Source organism: Canis lupus, chromosome X (assembly GCF_011100685.1).
Source record: "Canis lupus familiaris isolate Mischka breed German Shepherd chromosome X, alternate assembly UU_Cfam_GSD_1.0, whole genome shotgun sequence".
NCBI lineage: Eukaryota > Metazoa > Chordata > Mammalia > Carnivora > Canidae > Canis > Canis lupus.
Genome location: NC_049260.1, coordinates 19,691,463 through 19,706,589, shown reverse-complemented (window position 1 = coordinate 19,706,589; position 15,127 = coordinate 19,691,463). Strand labels below are relative to the sequence as shown.

The following is a 15,127-nucleotide window of genomic DNA, read 5'->3' as shown; positions in this document are numbered from 1 at the left end:
ATTGATTGAGCTTTGGAGCAAGACTGTCCTGTTCAAGATTTGGATCCCAGTTTTGCCAGTGTGAGACACGTGAACAGTTGGGGCCGGTCACTTAAGGTTCTCTGCCTCGGTGGTTTCATCAGGAAAACAGGGATGATTATTACTCTCTGGTGGGAGAAATAACTTAACTTGAGATATGACACGTAAAGCTCCAGTGCAGTATTGTTACCTGTTTTTTTTTTCTCTTGTATATAGTCAGACAAGGAATTGTCAAACTTTTTTGTGCACTTTACCCTTGTGGTAGCCCTGTGAAACCCACGAAAGGACTCCTTCTCAGAATAATGATTTTTAAATCAAGTTAAATGCTTGGGATTACAAAGGAAGCCAGTTATATTGAAGTACACTTAGCAAAATACTTAAAACATATTTGTGGTACTTTCTGTTTCAGACTTTATTTTTGGACCAAGGTGGGAAGTAAATGAGAAAGATAGGAAGGAGGGAGGAAAAAGAGGAGAGGAAAGAAAGAGGGAGCTCCTGAATATATATGCCTGGTGTCGGCTCCCTCCCAAGCAGTCACCCCAGATTTCCCACAGGCTCTGAGACATTTCCACCTCAGCATCCTCCCAGCAGTTCAGATTGATCCCCAGTGAAGTGGCATGCCTCTCCAGTGTCCCTTAACCATACCACTCTCCAGAGCACCTCAAGTCTAAATCCTCAGATCAATTCGAGTCCTCACTTTTGCACCCTCTTGCTGCTTCACATCAGTCATGTGCCTCTGCCCATCTTCTCTCTCAATGTCAGATTTTCTCGCCGAAATAGAAGACTCTCATCTCATCCTTGACATTATGATCCCGGCTTTTTCTTCGTGCTTGTCCAGCCCCCTGCCTCTTCTCCAAGGGAGTCCGTGAGCATTTGGGGCCAGTGTGGTATGTGCCACATCTTTAGTCCTGCGGCACTCACAGATGTGCTATACACTCTTTTTCCCGATTGGTAACGGCCTCATTTACTTGTTGGCCAATCTGTATCTGTTTTCATTTCCCCAAACATATTCAAAGTTCTTTGAGGAAACAGACCCAGTCTCATACATAAGATTTTTATTTCCCTATATAACTTAGCACAATACTTAAAAGTGCTTCATAAGATCTTGGTTTAAAAAAAAAGTCAGGGATCCCTGGGTGGCGCAGTGGGTTTGGCGCCTGCCTTTGGCCCAGGGCGTGATCCTGGAGACCCAGGATCAAATCCCACATCGGGCTCCCGGTGCATGGAGCCTGCTTCTCCCTCTGCCTGTGTCTCTGCCTCTCTCTCTCTCTCTCTCTGTGTGACTATCATGAATAAATAAATTTAAAAAAAATAAAATAAAAAAAAAGTCATCACAATGAGGTAGTTCCAGCTCCAAAAACAAAAAGGAAAAAATTGGACCTTGCCAACCCGGCTTATGGTTTTAGGAGTTGATGCGATCAGACCAAATCTTTCTGTCAAAACCTACAGAGAATTTTGTATACGTTTAAGTTTTTACTAACTCACTAACTTGATTGCCCAAGTTATTCAGTCATGGTTGGTCTTAACATTGTTCCTCTTGGTTAAGACAACAATGGCTGTGATTTCCTCTACTGTGAAACCTCTGTCCTCACAGACACCACTTGTATCCCAGGGCCTGGCCTAGAATAGATGATTAGTACATTTTGTTAGAAGAATTTAGCTTGTGCCTTGAAAATAGCTTGTTTACTTTAAAAGGCTTGGGGATGTGCATAGATTATTATAAAAACAAATAGGATAAAAGCTTTGTTTAAAAAGAAAGTCTGTGATAGTAACAGGAAAAGCAGTTTTAGGATAGTCTGGAATCACACACTAATCATCTTAGTTGGCTTTGATATTTTGTTTGCCATTGATGTTCTTTCTTTTGGTTAAATTCTCTTACTTGTATTCTTAGGTTAAGACATCCGAATTTTATAGATACTCCCGACAGCTGCGCTATGAAGTTGACCAAGCATTGAATTACTTTCAGAATGTTCACCAGCAGCCTCTGTTGGACATGAAGTCAAGCCGCATCCGCTCTGCCAAACCCCAGACTACAGTATTCCGAGGAATGATTGGACATAGCATGGTTAACAGTAAAATCCTCCTGTTAAAGAAACCAAGAGTCTGGTGGGAACTGGAGGGCCCACAGGTTCCACTGCGCCCGGACTGCCTTGCTATCGTCAACAACTTTGTGTTCCTGTTGGGTGGTGAAGAACTGGGCCCAGATGGTGAATTCCATGCTTCTTCCAAAGTGTTCAGGTATGACCCAAGGCAGAACTCTTGGCTCCGGATGGCAGACATGTCAGTGCCACGTTCAGAGTTCGCAGTTGGTGTTATTGGCAAGTTTATTTATGCCGTGGCAGGCAGAACCAGAGATGAGACCTTCTATTCAACTGAGAGATACGACATCACCAATGATAAATGGGAATTCGTGGATCCTTATCCCGTTAACAAATATGGACATGAAGGGACAGTGCTCAATAACAAGTTGTTCATCACCGGTGGGATCACCTCATCTTCCACCTCCAAACAAGTGTGCGTGTTTGACCCCAGTAAAGAAGGGACCATAGAACAGCGGACCAGAAGAACGCAAGTGGTTACCAACTGTTGGGAGAATAAGAGCAAGATGAATTACGCGAGATGCTTTCACAAGATGATCTCTTACAACGGCAAGCTTTATGTCTTCGGTGGTGTCTGTGTGATCTTGAGGGCCTCTTTTGAATCTCAGGGATGCCCTTCCACAGAAGTGTACAACCCGGAGACTGATCAGTGGACCATCTTAGCATCCATGCCAATTGGCAGAAGTGGCCATGGTGTGACTGTGCTGGACAAACAGATAATGGTTCTTGGAGGCCTTTGCTACAACGGTCATTACAGCGATTCCATTCTTACTTTTGACCCGGAAGAGAACAAGTGGAAGGAAGATGAGTACCCACGGATGCCCTGCAAGCTGGATGGTTTACAGGTGTGCAACCTGCATTTCCCGGAGTACATACTGGACGAGGTCAGACGCTGCAACTAGTGACGTCTTTCTCCCTTTCGAAAAAGCCAAACACAAAATTCATTTGTGACAAAGTAGTTAATTAAAAAAAACATAAAGAAAAACCTCACCAGTTTTACTATCGAAGCCATTGGTCTAATAGCGTAAAAAATGTTTCATTCTGTGCTAGCATCATTTTATTTTTCTTTTCAGTGGCCTCAAACTCATGCAATAAGTTCATTCTAAGCGCTAGCTCTTGAAACTACTTCCAGAAGCAGTTGAATAGAGTGATCCACTTATCTGGGAAGTTGATTTTATGCTTTAAAACATTTCTTTCAGATGTCAGCGTAGGAGTCCTGCATCTTCTAAGAGAAGACCTGATAAGTGTCACTGGGTGTAATTTTGGTTCCTATCTCAACCTGAAATCTTTTTGAAACGTTTATTTCAGTGTATTACAGTCTGTTAGACCTTTTGGTTTTATTATTTAAGGTTAAAACTCTTGACCTTTTTGCATGGCTTTTTGCTGAAAATGCAAAAATATAAATTTTCTACAAAAGTAACTTTTTTATATTCAAAACACTATTTCTAAGCTGCCTTCTCTTATCTGCATTGTGTTAGTGAAAGCATATCCATACTTGCAAACATCTTATGAACATATAAGGCACATCTCCTTTTATGCGTGGTTAGGATTCTATATTTTTAAGCTAGTGCACTTGCACACACAGTTTGCCATACTTGTTGAATTTTAGATGTAACGTCTTTTCATGTATTAACATTTTTAGAAAGTTAAAATAACTGGAGTCCTCATTTGGTATCAAAGTAGCCTATCTTCAGTCCATACTGATTCAGTAATATCTGAGCTCCTTGTATTCCTGAAACATGTATGGATTTCTGAAAACTAACATTTTATATTTTATTTTCACAAGTAAACATTAGTGTTCCTTATCAATGTATGTCTTCTTTTTGAAATTGTTTTTCTTTGCAGTCTGTATAACGTTACCCTGTTTTTAGTGAGAATCGGACTGGTATACGCAGCCCTGGCCCTGCAGCGTGCAAGCACTTTTAAAGAGAATTTAGGTAATACCAGACTCCTAAATAAAGGCCCCTTAAAAGTAAGTGCAACTCCCATTCTTTACATTCAGTAAGGCTGCTGCATCTGTTATTGAATGGAAAGTAGCAACTCGTGGAAAATTTGAGCTCATTTTTGACTTTAGAGGTAAGAAACAGAATTATAATCTTACTGGTCATATCTACTTGTTTATTTAGTACAAAATACTTAGTCGCACTGGGGATGTAAGCCCTCAGCCTTTGTTTTATTTACTGAAAGCTACTAGCATGAAGGATGGGAACCTCAAAGTTCAGAATGGTTCAGGAATAACTGTTTAAAAGCATTTATGATAAGTGTTTTAGGATTAGCCGCGCACCTTTCAATTCTTGAAACTCGAAGGAAAAACACATAGTTGACAAAATTAAGCAAGAATAACTGGGGAGTGGATCATTCAAATTGATACCATTTTCTCCTGAGTAGAGTCTATATCTGATACAGACAAGTTAGTTCTACACTGGCAAAACTTGCCAGAACTTAGGATGTTGGTGCAATATTGCAATGCCTTCTTCTATGGCTGTTGTATAAATTTTCTAGTTTTTCTTTTCTTTTCTTTTTTTTTTTTTTTTTGCTGCTGCCACCACTGAACACAAAATGGAAGAGTGAAGTCATGGAAATGGAAATGTGAAGACTTTTGCTTTGTGTTTTTTGTTGTTGTTGTTGTTGTTGTTAATTGAGATAGACAACTATGACAAAAACACCTGATTTTAAAACTCCAGAACTGGGAGGCATTTGAGAAACAGTCAGGTACACAAGTAGTTTTTGAGAAAAAGAAACATTGGCATTGATTTTAGAAATAAAATTAATGATACTCTTTTGTATATGAGACTTAAATTTTTATTAAGTGGTTCTATCATTTACTTTCACTTTCTAGAAATAAAATTCAGTACCTTTTTTCCCATGGTTAATATGGGTAAAAGTCTTTTCCTACCTTTAAAAAATCCTTGTTAGTCATTTTACTTTTGAAAACTAGCAGTTAGGTTAGCCGTTTAATTGTTTTTCTAATGTTATTAGTTGGTTTAGTGTTTTTGTGTGTGTGTGCTGTCTTGCTTTAAAGAAAATAACAATAACGTCTTCATTATTTTCCTCATTGTTGTCTTTTGCTGGAAAAGACCGAGACAGGGTACCCCTATCAGGCTTTTACGCTTTCACACACCAGTGGTGGTTCTCTTTAATTGTTTAGATATGACTTCATAGCCCTAGTTAGGGTAAGATCTGGGCAAACAGTTGAATATTCTTGGTCTTCCTTTCTCAAGACACAAAGACCAAGATCAAAGTTCGTGTTTTGGAAAATTTGTGAAATCTTAACTTGAAACTAACTCTGGGTTCAGCTTCACACGTAAGTCATGTCTGACCTGATGTTAGCTGTTATCAGTTTTGAGCTTTAAGGATAGTTGCTATTGCTTGGGTTCTGAATGTATGAGAAAACTCATCTTGTTTAAATGTAGTGCTAATATAGGTTATTTTAAACCCATGATTAACTTACATTCCCTTTTAAAAATATGGTTTAATTGTTGAAAGAGATTTATTTTTGTTATACTAATCTATGGAAAATTTTTTCATAGAAGTTTTTTTCAAGTTTATTTTTGTGTGCTTCATTTGGAACCATTTTTGTTTATATACGTTGTATGTGCTCAAAATAGTGGTTTTTTTTTTTTAAAAGTCAGGTTGGAAACTATACAGTGTAACTGTTGTGATCTTTGTGTGTTTTCACTTTATATTTTAAACAGCAGACTTTACAAAAATAGCTGATCTTCATTAATTACATCTTAATTAGAAATGTTTGTTCTCTTCCGTGTCTTTGACCTTCTCAGTTTTTTATTTTAATCTGCTTAAAGAAAATCCTTGCACTACAACCATTTCATAAAATTCAAGATTCTCACATTGAAGGTTTTGTATTGGAAGAAATACTACTGGTTTTTAAAAGAAGCAAAGCTTAATTAATAGAATTATTAGCTTTTCTTGAGACAGCATTCTCTGTGTCCTCATTACTCTGATCTGTGTGCGTGTTACTCTAATTTGTGAAATATTGACTGAGCCCTTCACTTATCTTTTCTAAAGCAGCACCTTTGGACACCTCATTCTGGGAAGCCTGCTCGAGTCATAGTAAAGGACACACACATTTGTGTGGAGAGAAGTGGTAAAAATGGAGAGTTTTGTCTTAATTACATGAAACTAAGCTTTAAAATATTTTATAACAAATTATTTGAGCTGCATAATCTAAACATGTCAAACGTTCAGTGGGACTATTTTTATATATGTATATGTGGTTGTAGGTCATAACATTTCAGTTTATAATATAAATTGATATTTCAGTTTATAAGCTATCTCAGAAAAGACTAGCTCTTTTGAGAATACGTAATTTAAAGTTTCAGACTGAAGTAAAACACAACATAGACAATAGTGTAAATTAGATATAACTGAGGGCTCTCTGGCAGTAAAACTGCTAGTGCCATTTTTCTTTTTTGCCTATTACACGTTTTTGATTTTTTTTTTGTACTCAACATTTTTAGGGATATGTTTGTTCAATCAGATTAGAGTTGGTTTGGGAATAAATATCTTCTAAAAAGAGATTTATCTGAAAAATTAAAGTCCTGAAAAATTAGTTTATTGAGAGTTTATAAAGTCAAATATTCAATAGACATAGCCTGGAATAGGTAAGCTTGTGGAAGTCCTAGCCTTTCAGTACATACACCCGTGTAACTTTGGTGTTACACGAGCAACACTGAGAGAATGCCATCAGCTTGGTTTGTTCCCCTTTAATATTCTTAGATTTTCATTTTACATCTTTGGGAACAACTGCATTAAAAACCTTATTAATCAGTATATCAGTAAGGATTAGGTGTTTGCTTTCTGAAGGAGAGTTCCAGTGAGGTGGTCAGAGAGGTTATTTTCTACCTAACTCGCATATGCCCTCTGCCTCTTGGGCATACTTTGTCTATAGAAAAATATTTTGACCTTTAGGTACATTTTGGGCCAGTAGTCAAATAATCCTAGGGCCGATTTAAAAAATCTTAGAATAATTTAAGGTTTGCCTTTTATACCTGTTTTGAAAGCCTTTACATTTTTGTCAGGTAATTTTTCCCAAGCCATGAATATAATCTATTCAAACATGTTTATGCTATCCATTCTGTTTTTAAATTGAAAAAAAATGTTAAAAGTGTTTATGAAGAAAAGTTTAAATAAAATATTTTTAATCTTTAAAATATTTATCTCATTATTTGCTATCTTTATGCAACCCATCACTTTGAAAGTCACTCATGACTTGATTAACAGTATACATTTTGTTTTCCTTCAGTGTGCCAAGGAAGTGCCATAAAACTGATTTCTACCAATGCTTTCAGCCACACATTCAAATGAGCACATTAGAGTGAAATTATTTACACTTACATGCAATGGAAATTGTATAACGAAGCCAAGTAATTAAAGTTCCACTAACAGAGTTTTTGCAGAGTGGAAATGCAGTGTGGTGATCTTGTAGGTTTCCTGTAGTGTTTATGATTGATTGTTCTTAAAGGCATTTCTGAAATTAGCAAAAAAAGGCAGAAATGAAGCCGGTACATCGCAGGCACTTGGATATACATAGGCTCCTGTGTGCCTTCCTTAAAATGGACTCCTGAGAAACCTCAGCAGGATTCCCTGGGTCCTGGCCTCAAGCCACCTTACCATTACCAGCCTCTTTCCGTTGCTTCCCACACTCCATTCTCCTGTGATCTTTGTTAGTTTCTAGCCTCAAATTACTTGCCTTCTTTCCCCATCCCTGCTTGTGAAATCCCCTTATTTTCCCACCCCAACTCAGATGCTCTCCTCTCTTCCAGAAACCTGTGTTCTCTCGCCCATTGAATTAATTGCCTCTTCTACACTCAGCATATTTATAGCTCTTCATTTCGTTTTGCATGATCACTGGGGTATAATTCTTTCTCCACAACGACATCCTAGTCTCCGTGGATGAAAGGACCTTCTTTTATTCCCCTTTGTACCTTCACTTCTAGCAGGATACTTTTTGTGCACAATAGGTACAAGCTAAATGTTGCAGCACGTGACAGATTCCATCTGAGTTACAGGCAGATGCTGTAGGTGTTCGGAAGAGAGAGTCCCCTGCCAGTTTTGTCTGCTGCTCAGTCTGCACATTCCCTGTTCAACCTCACCACACCTGTGGCTTCAACAACTTCTATCCTGACACCTGTCAAATCTGTATGTCTTAACCCACAGTTCCAGCCATCTCCTGAACATCTCACGTTTTTATTTTTATTTTTTTTATTTTTTATTTTTTATTTTTTTTACATCTCACGTTTTTAATCACAATTTCAAGCTGAATGCGTGCAAACCTGAATACATGATGTCTTTCCCAAACACCTGCCCCTTGTCCTGTGTTCCCCCCATTGTGCGGCCGGACCGTTGCCTGCGATTGTTCAAGTCAGTAGCCTGACAACAGTCTGCCTCTGCGTCTCTCCCCGTCGCCCCAGCATCTTGCTTCATACAGCCCTGTCGGTTTCGACTCTCTGCTGCCCTCTCGCCCATCTGCACTGCCCTTGTTCAGGCCCTGGTTAATGCTTACTGGCCTCTTTGAGCTGGCTTTCTGATCTACCTCTATGATCCTCTTTCTACACTGCTGTGCAAGGGAGCTTTTAAAAGGTAAATCATCCTGAGATCCAAGAGCCTTTCATAATCTCCCTTCACCCTGAGAATAAGATCCAAACTCAGCAGCATGCCACACAAGCCCCTTCGTTTTGCTCCCTTAGTACTACTTGTCCAGTCTTCTACATCCCATGTCCCAGCTACGTAAGCAACTTGGAGCTCCCCGAACATGGTTTCCTCTGGCCTCTCTGCCTTTGCACATGCTCTTCCCCCTTGCCTTTCCTGGCTAAGCTGCCTTTGACCTGCAAGGACCAGCCTGGACATCAGTCTTTGCCAAGTCTTTAATGCCTTGGGCCAGGTTCACTGTGCTGTTGGTCGTAACCCCAGCACCTTCTGAGGCCCGGGTTGTGACTTTTCTCTATCTCACCCTTAACTGTACTCCTTGAGGGCAGATACCGTGTCTCTTATTTTCTAAGAGGCTGACTTAAGCCAGGCATGCAGGAAGGCCTCCTTAAAGAAAAACAGAAGCTTGGAAGGTTACCAATGAAATGCTCCTGGTGAGCAGGGGCACTGTATTAGAGAGCCTGATTGGCTGCTAAAATTAACCTCCCTAAGGGATTTCCTCCATTCATTTCCACTACCAACCATTCCCTGTGTCTAGAAGGTTGAAGCATACAGCTATCATAGTTGTGAACATACTTCTTCCCTTAATATCTCAGCATTTCTGATCCAGGCAGAAAATTTCAAGTAAAACCAAAGGGTGTTTCAAAGACCATTAATCCCTTGAAATGCCCTGTGGGGTTAAAAGTGTTCATTGTTCACAATGTCGAGAAAACAGTACACATATTTTTTCTTTTCCTAGAAAATCTCAGCAGCATATTAAAAGCTCTGAGAAGTCCTGATGTTAACGCCTTTTGATTTTGTTTAGCTTAGTGTAAATCAAATTGTTGACCACAGAACTCTTTTTTTGTGTGGAATGTATATGATCCTTGAGTGCTCTTGAGAAAACCTGGCTAGGGAATAACTGGAAGAAAACAAGTACAGAGGACCACTAATTCAGGTGCTCTGGTCTGTACAATTGGGTTTCCTCCTGCAGATCCAGTTAGTTTCCAGGCTGAAGTCGACATTTTGCTAAAGTGACCTTACCCTGGGGATTTGACAACCCAAGGTAGGTTCCACTTCCTCTCCCAAGGAGTAGGATGAGTTTGTATAATTAATCTGTACAACTTTGATGGTTTTACAGAGGAGGACTTCCAGAGTCGCCAATTAAGGAGGTCAGCAGATCCTTTCCCTAAAAAACAATGATAAAACTGAGCAAACTAGTAAAAAGAAAAAAAGATTCTGGAGATCGATCAAAGGCATACCTCAAATCGGAGAAACATTTATGCAAGATGTGCAGACCCACTGTAAGAGTGGTGGGAGTCTGCTATTTGAGCCAGGGCCTACTCCCATGTCAGCTCCCCCCCCCCCCCATGTGGCACAAAGGTTCACAGGGCCCTCAGGGGGGCCTGCCCTTATCTGGAGCATGGGCAAGCCCCTGTCGTCGTTGCCCACGCCGTTGCCCACGCTGCCGCTAGCCTGAGGTCTCAGCAGTGATTGGTGTTAGCAGATTGGCCGACAGGAGCAGCCAGAAACTTGAACAGACCTTGGTGGTCCAGACGGCCGTGTTCACGGACAAGGCTGTGTGCACCCAAGGGGGGCCTGAGACGGCCCTAGCAAGCTGCTCCAACTTCGAATGCGTTCCCGGGGTCGCCCAGGTTCCGGAGCGGAGTGGAGGCCTTACTGGCTCAAGATGGAAGTGTAAGTTCCGGTTGGTCGCTGGCTGCTTAGCTCTGCTGACCTGGGTGATCTCTGGGAATCCAAGTTAAAAAAAAAAAATTGAGCCGAGTCCTCAGGGGCCACACAGGGGGGTGGGGGGGGGAGGAGGAAGGGAAGGGACTTGGCAGAAATCCAGCAGGCAAATCACAGAGCGCCTGCCTACGAACCAAGGGAGCAGAAGCGCCGCATGGAGGGCGGCCGTGGCCCCGCGGTTGAGCGTCGTCTTTGCCCAGGGGCATGACCCTGGAGACCCGGGATGGAGGCCCGCGTCCGGCTCCCGCATGGAGCCTGCTTCTCCCGCTGCCTGTGTCTCTGCCTTTCTCTCTGTGTCGCTTATGAATAAATAAAATCTTTAAAAAAAATTTTTTTAAACGCCTCACGGAATGCAGAGCTGCTACCATATAGTATCCAAAACGTCAAGTTTCCAACAAAAAATGATGAGACCTGCAAGGAAACAGCATAGTCTGAGCCATGCCAGAAAGATAAGGAGTCAGTAGACATCTAAGGGCTCAGAGTGCTCATGGAAGTCACTATGACTATAGCTTTGTGTCCTGTATTTCACATAAAATTGTATTAGAAATAATTTCAAGATTCATTAAAATTTCTTTGAAAATATATTTCATGATTGTTTAGTGTTCCATAGTATGGCTATACCATATCAGTTACTATTGATGAGAGTCAAGGAAAGGTTCATGGAGCTATTGGCATTTTTACTTGGTCACGGCAATTAAGATTTCTCAAAGTGGTGAATACACAAAAGGGTTTCAAGAAAGGATGTGCAGAGAAAGCACAGGAGGTCACATGAAGCATGAACCCAGATCCAGTCTATCAGTCTTCTATCCAAGTGCATTCTAGTACTGGTAGAAATACTCAACATAAAACAGCACCTAGGATATTTGCTCTGGATGCAAAAAAAAAAAAAAAACAGCTGAAAAGTGAGTTCATTTTAACTCATGAAAACATTTTTTAACTCTGAGAATTAAAAAACAAAACACTGACCATGAAAAACATAGACTGCATAAAAATGACACAATAAAGCTGACAATGACAAGACTTTACACACCTGTAGCCTTAAGTTGGGATCCCTGGAAACTGACTCCTAGAGAAGAATGAGAGTATAAGGAATTTACTCAAGAGGTCGTTCCAGAAAGCATCATTAGTAGGGAGGGGGAAGTTAAGACAGGGATGAGCCAGTAAAGGGTACATCTTCAAGCAGTTTTCCACTGGAGGTAACTGGGTTCGATCCTAGGAAAAACCTGGGAGTCATCCCACCAGAGGACGTGGAAGCTAGGGTATTTACCCTCCAACTCCCATCTGTCATTGGCTTAGGATTGGGGGCAGTTGCAGGTGTTTGCACTCAGGGGCCAACTACCATTTTTCCGTACTGAAGGGTGAGTGCCAGGGGGGTACGGGTGAGTCACCACTACTATCTGCTGTTTGTTAGTGGTTCAAGACAATCGGAAGAACCACATTTTCTTGACAAAATTTAGGCCCATAAAATTTGCAACACAAGAAACTGGCAGACCTAATTACCATGAAAGTATATTCACACAAGTGAGTTTATCTCTTACAAAAGAGGTTAAAATGTAAAAATTTTTATTTGGACGAATTTTAAAACTAATCATGGTGACATTTTTATGAATAAGAATTGTCCAGATGAAAATAATTGCGTTAAAATAAAAGCAAATAAAAATACTAGAAACATTTTATCTGCCTCATATAGAAAATTGATATCAAGGAATTAAAGTGATTTGAGTTTGCTTGGGAAAATATGTTCTTCATAAAATTTCTTCGATGTTGGCATGATTCTGATTAGAATGTTTGTACTAACAAACATGGAGTCACAGTGTCCTCGGGCTCAAAACAAGAAGAGGATCGAAACATCCTGTTCTTGAGTTGCTAGAGGCCAAAAAATGAAGAGGTTTTGTGCCAGGGGAAATTGCATGGGTAAATGCAGAGTGGAAAAGCATATGGAATGCTTTGGGAATGATGAATTCCTTACTGACAGAGCTATGGGAGCAGATGTTAAGCAAAAAAAAAAAAATCATATTCATGAATATTCTGTGGATCTGCAGATTTCTTTGTTGAAGGATAAGAGAAAAATTGGATCTTACAGTCCACCAGTAAAACCCCTCACAACTTTTTATTAAAACGTCCCATGACCTTATAGAAAAATAATAAAAATCCATTAAAATGATGAGAGATTGATGGACAACATAATATAAAATTGTGAACAGCCTTGAAAATAATTTTAAGGCAAATAGACTGAGAAGAGATGCATACTTCACCTTATGGGATACTCGGGCTTCTCCTCATGAAAGAGAGCAACTGGAGAAAGATTTTTTTTTAAAGGTACATTGTTCTTGCTACACCAATTGTGCCCTGATGCAGGAATTTGGGCCTTTACTAGCCAGAAGCCTGGGCACTCTAGCTCTTGATCCCAAGGAGCTATACTATGAGGCAGGAAGTTTTCTTCCTGAGTTTTGCCCCTGGCCTTGAAATCCCTCTGTATCTTCTACCCACCCTGCTCTCGCCCCTCAACCCCCACCCCCTCTAGTCTACCCACTGCCTTTTTCCATTTTTACATTGAAACAGAGCAACCCTGTTAATCAACTAGGCAGGAAGTAAGGGCAGACTGGCCGTGGTATAAAACGTATCCTCCCTCATTACTCACTCACAGTAGGTGACCACAGACATAGGAAGAACTGTCTCACTTGCTGTCATTGGCTTCCAGTCTCACAGATGAAGATGACAAGAGGAAGGTGATAAACCACAATAGCATAAGGAGGTACAATAAGGGAAAGCCTGTTAGAAGCTGGAGTGTGGACAGGAAGCCATGCCCATCAACTAACCCACTTCCCAGCTATAGATTTATTGAGGGGGTGGGAATACTACCCGAACGCATAACAGGTTGGGACTATCGGCCATGCCCACGTTCTATTGACACACTGGGTCAGGAAGGGTCTTCCCCTACTTACGTATGGATTAAACAAAAAACCAAATTGGGATCTACAAGCAAAGACTATGGCATACAAGAAATTATGGAAGACTCAAAGGAAATACTTCTGGAAAATTCCTGGCTTTCAGATCCGGAAGAAAAAGTCCAAACTATTTGGCATCTTCCAAAGATTGCAAATAACCAATGACCTCTGTGCACAAGAAGCAAAAAGGTCCCAGGTAGATGAAGAGCAAAAGTCTAAAAGGTAGTTGACTCAAGGAAGATTGTAAGAAAATTCCTCGAGCGACAACAGAATTAAAATCCATATGCAGTCAGTAAAGAATAGAGAGGCTCTTATAGGAAATTCACCTGCTGATAAGAAAAGACATCCTTGGGCAGCCCCGGTGGCTCAGCGGTTTGGCGCCGCCTTGGGTCCAGGGCGTGATCCTGGAGACTCGGGATCGAGTCCCACGTCGGGCTCCCTGCATGGAGCCTGCTTCTCCCTCTGCCTCTCTCTCTGTCACTCTCTGTGTCTCTCATGAATAAATAAATAAAATCTTTTAAGAAAAGACATCCTTTCCCAGAATGCAGGTGAAAATGAAAAAGACATTCAGTTCTTCACCACATGCCTCATGAACACCTACTACCGCCGGTCACTCCTAGGCACTGGCTCTAAAGGCCCTCGCGGTACCACCGGAGTGCAGGGGCAGCCCTCGAACCGGCCGTGCAAATTACCACCACTGCCAAGATGACGGTGGCCACACCCAACAACTGGCCCTAGAAAGGCTGCCTGGGAGAAGCCAGGTCAGACTGGGTGGTTAGAGAGCATCTCTCTAAAGGAGGAATATGTAGCTGGAGCTAAAGGATCAGTAGGAGAAACCCACAGAGTAGAAAGCGGGCAGGGCTGTGGCCCCGACTGCTTGAGGAGGGGAAGGCGCCGGGGCCATGTGGCGCCGAGGTGGCAGATACCAGCGCCAGATCCCCCGAGGCCACCTGAGGCTGGGGGAGAAGTCTCTATTTTATTCTAAGGGAAATGGGAAGTCATGGAAGGGTTCTAAGTAGGTGGCTGACGCGATTTACGTTTTAGAAGGTCGTCTGGTCCCTGAAAGGGGGAAGCCCAGAGCCAGGAGGGGCCAGGGCAGTGTGAAGGGGGCTGAGCGCTAGGGCAACGGTGGTGGCTGACAGGCCGGCCGCGGAGTGGGTGGCGCTCCGACAACCTGCGGAGGTTACTGTTGGCACAGCCTGAGGACAAGTGCTTATACGAGGTTCCGGAGAAGAGCTGGGTCCATCCTTTTTTTTTTTTTTTTTTTTTTTTTTTTTTTTGCAGCTTTATTTTATTATTATTTTTTTTTACTGGATATTATTTTTTTTTATTGGAGTTCAATTTGCCAACATATAGAATAACACCCAGTGCTCATCCCGTCAAGTGCCCCCCTCAGTGCCCGTCACCCAGTCACCCCATTCCCCCTGCCCACCTCCCCTTCCACTTCCCCTTGTTCCTCAACGAATTAAAAAAAATTTTAAAGGTATTTCTATTTTTAATTTCTTGAAGAATCCCCATAATGTTTTACATAATGGCTGCACCAATTTGCATTCCCACCAACAATGTATGAGGGTTCCTTTTTCTCTAAATCTTCACCAACACTTGTTATTTCTTGTCTTTTTGATATTAGCCACTCTGACAGGTGAGAGGTGATATCTTATTGTGGCT

General features: G+C 41.3%; 1 protein-coding gene across 1 annotated transcript in view; it reads left to right on the top strand.

The window, feature by feature from the left end:
* Positions 1–4,903, top strand: part of KLHL15 (kelch like family member 15) — a 33,401-nt gene extending 28,498 nt beyond the window's left edge. Inside the window, exon 4 of the mRNA XM_038587100.1 lies at positions 1,910–4,903. Coding sequence (XP_038443028.1) covers positions 1,910–3,019 — 1,110 coding nt within the window. The 3' untranslated portion in view covers positions 3,020–4,903. The remainder of the gene's footprint in view (positions 1–1,909) is intronic.
* Positions 4,904–15,127: the final 10,224 nt, after the last annotated feature.